The 7779-nt window shown below is 47.6% G+C and overlaps 1 protein-coding gene across 1 annotated transcript; it reads right to left on the bottom strand.

Moving 5' to 3' along the window:
- Positions 1-2747: 2747 nt before the first annotated feature.
- On the bottom strand, positions 2748-3822 carry LOC101744296 (uncharacterized). Its single transcript, XM_004933785.5, has one exon. The coding sequence runs from the start codon at positions 3699-3701 to the stop codon at positions 2964-2966; it is 738 nt and encodes a 245-aa protein (XP_004933842.1). The 5' UTR covers positions 3702-3822; the 3' UTR covers positions 2748-2963.
- Positions 3823-7779: the final 3957 nt, after the last annotated feature.

Genomic DNA, 7779 nt, shown 5'->3' with positions numbered 1-7779 from the left:
AATTTAGAAAAATTAAACAATTTTTAAATGATATTAATGTGGCTGTTTGTAGTAGGTATCATAATAAGGACGGTTATTAAGTTTTATACCGAGACTGATTAACGATTTATCAAGCATAATTATTGTTAAAGTATTTTCTTTTATTGTTGCTAGTCATATACATATATAGTTGTAGCTACTTTAAATCTTGCCTTTGTTATTTTCATTATAATATTTCCGATGTTTCGCGAATACTTTACAATATTCGTGGTGAAGGAGTTGTTATGAGTCGACATTTGAATATTATTCTGTCTACCTCTTTTGACGAAATAACGTCTTATAAATCAATGAGCACTGGCTGCACGCACGAAAAAGTGTCACGTTCCGTCGCGTGCAAGCGAGACCGCGGGACAAGCGATAGAGAGGCACGATCGGTCCAAGCATTAATTTATCGAAAAAAATGTAATTTTTTCAATGAGCCTCTTTGCATTATTAAAAATAATGATAATTCAGTGATAATAATTCAATTGAATTCATAAAAGTATGTAATTTTTCATCAGTGTTTCTTTATGACATTATCACGTAAAACTATCGACCGTAAATCGACTTTACAGACAACCAATCTTTTTTTCTTTTAATTAAATATATTATATTACTTATATTAAATGTTGCTATTTTTATTCTTGCTTCTATACGTGTCACGAAATATACGGTTTAGTTTGAAACGTGGTTGTCGTTTGAAGTCGTCGTGGCCTAAAGGATAAGGCGTCCGGTGCATACGTGTTGAGCGATGCACCGGTGTTCGAATCCCGCAGGCGGGTACCAATTTGTCTAATGAAATACGTACTTAACAAATGTTTATGATTGACTTCCACGGTGAAGGAATAACATCGTGTAATAGAAATTAAACCCGCAAAATTATAATTTGCGTAATTATTGGCGGTAGGACCTCTTGTGAGTCCGCGCGGGTAGGCGCCACCATCCTGCCTGTTTCTGCCGTGAAGCAGTAATGCGTTTCGATTTGAAAAGTGGGCAGCCGTTGTAACTATACTGAGATCTTTGAACTTATATCTCAAGGTGGGTGGCGCATTTACGTTGTAGATGTCTATGGGCTCCAGTAACCACTTAACAGCAGGTGGGCTGTGAGCTCGTTCACCCATCTAAGCAATAAAATATAAAAAAATGGAGTAAGTAGTCGCTATTACAGCTGACACAATAAAGAATTTGACCTGAAATTGGATGGTCGTATGGTAATTGGTATCTGTATACTTTAGGGAAAAAAATGTGGAAAGGAACCCTCAATTACTGAAGCTGACTATGGTAATAATCAACCAGGGAACAAGGAAAATGTCAATATGATGGTGCGTATTATTCTCGCTAAAACGGACCAAGCGGAGGTAAATTAGGATGCCTTTTACCTTTGAATTAGACCAGTAACTGCAAAATAAAAAATCACTCCAATACTTCTAAGGTTTATGAGGAAACTATAAAAAAAATATCTTTGAGACATTACCGTAAAATTTAGGACAGTCTCATGCATTCGCGAATGCTTTTCATAATGTAAAAGTAAAATTCGGATAATGATACAAAGTTCGAAAAAACAATAGCCTTGTATAGATTCTGCAGGTATGGCGCAAATGATTCGGCCCAAGTACAGAATTAAATAATTATTAGTTCGATTCACCGGTTCCCTTAAAGTCTTCACGTCAAGACTACCCCGTTAATTCAGATTAAGTCCCTTAATTAAATTACCGTAACTTAACTCATGGCTCTTGATTGTTCCAACAACTGGAGAGCGCCAACCAGGAGGTGCAATATATTTATATTCCTATTTCGTTCAATGTCCCTAATCTATACTTCTATACTAATATTATAAAGAGTAAAGATTTGTTTGTTTGTTTGTATTGATAGGCTCCGAAACTACTGAACCGATTTGAAAAAATCTTTCACTGTTTGAAAGCTACACTATTCCCGAGTGACATAGGCTGTAATATTTTTTGAAAAAAATTAGGGATCTTTACTAAAACTCCAATAATGTAACCCAAGGTATAAAAAAATTACCTAAAATATTCTTTACATCGCCTGCCCTGCCAAAACTATCGATGATAGAATAAAATAATGTACTACGACTTTGTAGAGCACATTATTAAATACAAAAAGTGTCGCGACAGCATATGTCTAACTATTGTAGTTATACCGCAATAAGTGTTCTTTTATTTAAAAAATAAAACAACGTCAAATATCGTTGAAATTTTTGTTAAAGACCCGAGCGGAGCCGGAGCGGGCCGCTAGTGTGATATAAGAACGCCTTATTTGAATTGGCGGGGTATTCTTGACATAAAAACTTTTTCGGGTTGAGAGGAAATCGCCGGATTTTCACCTACGTGTTGGGGTCAGTAATGTAGATGGGACACGTCGGATTTGAACCTATCAGGACTGGCAGAAATTATTCGATGCAGACTTGAGGCAAGGTGACGCGTTTCTGTCTCCCCACCACCCTGCCCCCACTGGATGCGGGTGCCCAAAATCGGCGGGCTATCCGAAGCCCACCAAGACGGCGCCTACAACTTGTACTCTTATGATACCCCGCTGGATGGGTGAACCGGCGTGAATCGAAGAGTGTGGTCATCCGTGACCCGGTTTCTCTTTCGTACGACACGTGCAAGGCAACTGAATTACTCCTTGTAGTATATTAGCAGTCAGTGAAAATCCCGTCAAAATTGGTCCAGACGTTTTGGAGTTTATCCGGAACAATCAAACCGACAAAATAAAACAAAGAAAAGTTGCATTTATTATATATATTGTATATACTTCATATTTGCTTAGTCGAAAGTTGTTATTTTAATATTACAAACCAACATTTCTATTTTATTTATTTGCATAGGAAAAATCGAAACGTTTTTTGAATGACATGAAAACATGAACAATACACAGTGCCTAAAGCTGGATCATATAAACACAATGACTTATGTTATATAGGTATTTTATGAGTCTTCTGTTTTCACTTGATCCTTAGTGTCCAGATGGTTTGTGTCGAGGTCAGGTTGTGGTGTAGTGGTATTTTTGAAATAATCATTGATTTTGTTGTTCACTTCAGCATTCTGTAGTGCAAACCTTACATCAATGTCCGGTTCATACTTATCATCGCTCTCTGGCACCGTGATCCAAGAGTCTTTGTAATCAAAACCGCATTTGTAGAGATCGCCGTCATTCGTATCAGAGTTTACATATTTAAAACGGACTGTTAGTTCGTTGTCCTCGTATTCCCAGTAGCCTTGACTCGCGTCGACCAGTTTAGGCAGCCTCTTGATCTCCGTGTAGGGCTTCGCTGGCGGTGGTCGGCGCGCGGTTATGTACACATATCTGTATTTGCTTTTGACGATGATATCATCAGCGGTAACTCCTGGGAGTGGTATGAACAGCGCGTAACTGTAGGTCCCGAACAGTTCACGAGTGCCCGCGTTTTCATAATCGTTGCACAGCCTCCGAAGACGATCGTCGATTCGCTTCAGGTCCCTGCTCAGGTCTTCGATTAGTTGTTCGTTTATATCCTTTCCGTATTTCTTGAATCCGGGGCGTTCTGACCACCTGCCCCATTTGCAGCCGAGTTTACCACCATGACGGCACTTGCTGGGCCTCTCGTGACGACATTTATGGGAACGCCCGTGGTGGCAACACGCTACGATAGTTAAAAGAGTCAGAAATAGTAAAAGTTTGAACATTGTGCGATCGCTCCGAATGTTCCGTTCGAACTAATTAAACATGAATCTTGACGCCAGATAAACAAGGTTCTAATGTCAAGGCTCCCAACGTTATTGTTATCAATGTGTGCTTATCAACGGTTACTGAGAAGTTTTCCGTTCAACGATTTTTTTTTTCTAATTATGTTTTGTTTGTTATCTTTAGCCTACGACTGATTGTTGACGCTGACTGACTGTTCCCATAGATACAATAATGTCGCGGCCAGCCTCAAGGGAAATTAAAATCTCAGCTATGTTATAATTAACCCCTGGTCTACCTTTCACACGGAATTGGATTGCTTTTTTTTATTGCTTAGATGGGTGGACGAGCTCACAGCCCACCAGTGTTAAGTGGTTACTGGAGCCCATAGACATCTACAACGTAAATGCGCCACCCACCTCGAGATATAAGTTCTAAGGTCTCAAGTATAGTTACAGCGGCTGCCCCACCCTTCAAACCGAAACGCATTACTGCTTCACAGCAGAAATAGGGGGGGTGGTGGTACCTACCCGTGCGTCCTCACAAAAAGTCCTACCACCAGTGTTGTTTCGCGACTGGACTATAGCTTCAACCCGTAGGAACTCACATAAGTCTGTTTCTCAGGGTTATATTTAGAAAGACTAATGGACGTGGCATAGAAAGAAAAACTAGAATACTGTTTTCAGTTTAACTAGGACTGAATAATTCTCTATCCGAATCGAAAACATGATAACGGAACATAATAAAATATAGGTTTTTAGTATCGAATCATTAATATAAACTCCTAGGTGTATACAGTTCCCGGGACCTGGGCGGGCCCCCGATGCGCACTCTGCGTGCCGTGGGTTTCGTCTGTGGGGGAGTTTTGCTGGACTTCCACCGGGCGCGTCCGTAGGTGGCGGATAACGGGCCTCTGGGAGCAGTCATACTCCCAGGGGTATCGCTCCTTCTCTCTCGTTGTGTTATGGCGGGAGAGATTGAGCGACGTGGACCAAAACCAGCAGGGGGGGTTCTGGGCTCTCTGCGCCCTTCACCTAGTTGAAGGGTGTTTCTTCCGGGGATGCCCGGGCCCCCGACTTCTTCCTTATTATTTTGAGTTTGTTTTTACTGTCTTTTTGTTTTCTTTATATTTTTGATTTAATTTATGTTGAGTTTGTCTGTCCTTATCTTCGTTATTATTTTGTTCTTTGTGTTTTGTTTGTTTACTATCTTCACTCTTGTACTGTTGGTTACATTTTTATGTTAGATTTTGTTATATTTTCCACTTCTTTCTTTCTTTATTCTCACCCAATCCCAAGTTTTGACGCCCGGCAACGGGACGAATGGCTGGTGGGAGACCAGTCTCGAGGGCGTCCTAGGGGACCGCACCCTAGGTAAATAAAAATAAAAAAGCATGAGCATGTCCAGCCTGAAAAAGTTATTACCCCAGGAGGGTACCTCTTGCTCTGCGGGAGGAGAATCCCTCCGTGCGGTCGAGAAATCGGCCGCACGCTGCCCCTCGTATTCTGGGGGGGGCACAAGCTGTTCCGGGAAAGAGTCCGAGAAGGACGGGGAGAAAAGGAAGAGGTCCACAAGGGACAAAAGAGAAACGGTGCAAAACGAAGACCGCAGGAGAGAAAGCAGCGTTTGCTCGGAGGACAGCATGGTGGTCAGCTCCTGCTGTTCATCACCAAAGAGAACGACGCGCAAAAGGGCAAAGGGCTCGAAGAACGCAAGCTCCGACAGCAGTACCGAATCGGAGGCGTCTAGGTCAGGATCGTTGGTGTCCAGGACCAGACCATCGAAGAGAGGCCGAGGTCGTCCTCCAACGACCGGCCAATACGTGGGATTGGCGGCGGCGAAGCAGGCATACTTAAAAGCTCAACGTGAAGAGCTGGAGCTTCGCGCTGAACAGGAGGTAGTGGAAAGCGTGCACAACCTGCGTGAGAAGAGGCGCGCAGTACATTTAATATCCGGGAACATAACAGCAGATCCCGCGACTAGGCTCCAGGAGACCGCCCAGATGGCCCTTACCATCGCGGCGAAAGCGCGCAACCCGAAGGGGACGTACATCAAAGCCCTTAAGGAGATGGCCACAACAATAAAGGAGGCCACGGAAGATCTAGCTTCCAGATCGGCCAACGAGGAAACCCTGAGGCTGCAGGCACTCAGCGAGAGACAGGAGGCGGAGATCCTGCAGCTCAGGAAGGAAGTAGAGGACGTAAGAGCGGAAATGGTGCGCCTCGCTCAGACGACAGCGCAGCCCACTCCCGCCCCAACACTGCCAAACGAAGACGACGAGCGACGCCTGCAGATAATCATGCGAGCAGTCGGGTCCATGCTGGACGCCCGACTCGCGGGTTTGGAGGCCCGTCTACTCCCAGAGCCTCGCTTGCGACCACCTTTGGCCGCTGACGCAAGAAGGAGGTGCAGAGAGAGCGAAATCGATCCAGACACTGCAGGTCTTGTGTCGGAGGCAACGCCGCCTTATGCGGCTCTGCCCCAGCTTGAGACCAACAAGAAAGTGAAGCCCAAGAAACAGAAGGGCAATAACAAGAAGACGACGCCGTCAGCTCCACCCGAGCCGGCAGCTCCACCCGAGCCGCGCGCATTCCCTCCGGCCCCCGCTGCCCTTACGGTCAGTTGGGCGACCGTTGCGCGTAGAGGAGCACGGCCGAGAAGGGAAAAGGAGCCAGCACCGACGACCAACGCGGAAGGCCAACGAGACAGAAACCCTGCCCCGCTCAAGCCTAAGAAGAAAGGTAGAAAGAAGAGACTTCGAGCTCCGCGCTCGCAGGCCGTTATTCTGAGGCTGCACCCGGAGGCTATCGAAAAGGGGCTCTCCTACCGGGAGGTGCTCGCCGAGGCGAGGGCCAGCATCGACGCCGGAGCCTTAGGGATCCCCATCGAGAAGGTCCGGTCAGCAATAACCGGAGCCAAAATACTCATAGTGAGCGGCGAGGACCAGATCGCGAAGGCCGACTTGCTGGCCGAGAAGCTCAAGGAGGTTCTCTCTTCCAAGAGAGTAACGGTGACAAGACCGATAGTGACCGCTGCAATCCGCATAAGCGGACTTGACGATTCGCTGACGGAGGAGGAGATATGCACCGAGCTTGCGCGCATCGGCGAATGCTCCGTCGATGCAGTCAAGGCTGGCTCTATCAAGCCCGGATCCGGAGGAATGGGCCAGGTTCTCGTTCGTTGCCCGATAGCAGCGGCGAAGAAAATTGTTACAGTGACGAAGCTGCGCATCGGGTGGAGCGTTGTTCGCGTCCACCTGCTGGAGGCCCGGAGGCTACAATGCTTCCGCTGCCACGCGTTGGGCCATGTGGGTGCGCGGTGCCCGTCGTCGGTCGACCGCAGTCACGACTGCTACCGGTGCGGACAGACCGGCCACGTGGCATCCGGATGCACACTGGCACCGCGATGCGCCGTCTGCGCCTCCGCCGGGAAACCAGCGGACCACACTTCGGGGGGCAAGGCCTGTGCAAGGCCCCCGAGAAAACCGAGGAGAGAGGACGTCGCTGCACCCGCGGCCGCACCCGTTGCTGCAGACCGAAGTCAACTCGGCGAGACGACGACTCCGATGGACGTCCAGCCTCCGTCGGGCACAAGGAAGACCGGGGCTTTATGAAGAACCGGGCATGCCGATGAACCGAGGAGGAAGTCGTGAGGAGGAGGTCGTGGACCTCGGTTCGTAGGCAGTGAAGGCGGAGCGGGTGGTGCGGGCAGAAAGCCCCCACCCGGCTCCTGCAGGGGCCGTCGATTGCTGGGTGCGGGGGCGCCCGGTGCTCGGCACTAAGGTCCTGTGGGGTGGTGGTGCGCTGTGGCTCCGGTGCGCCCCTCACGAGTCGTGGAGATGAGAGGGGGAAGAAGTCCCCGGTGGCAGATCCCGCCCAACGTAACATTGGGGTGGGAGCCGGCGAAGGCGGGCCTATGGCGCGCACATGGCGGTACCTGGGTCCCCGCCCAGCCGGAGTGGAGGAGCTCGTTGGGGTTTAGTCGGTAGTCGTTAAGCTGGGCGGGTTTGGCGAGAGCTGAACTTAGCCCAGCGCGCCTTTCTAAAGGCGTAGTCTCCGTGGACCAATTGGTTGAGGGCGC

The sequence above is a fragment of the Bombyx mori genome, chromosome 5, assembly GCF_030269925.1.
Source record: "Bombyx mori chromosome 5, ASM3026992v2".
NCBI lineage: Eukaryota > Metazoa > Arthropoda > Insecta > Lepidoptera > Bombycidae > Bombyx > Bombyx mori.
This window is presented reverse-complemented; position numbering and strand designations above follow the sequence as displayed.

Bases quoted from the DNA above. Each gene is read 5' to 3' on its own strand.
- LOC101744296 (XM_004933785.5), bottom strand. From the start codon at position 3,701: ATGTTCAAACTTTTACTATTTCTGACTCTTTTAACTATCGTAGCGTGT.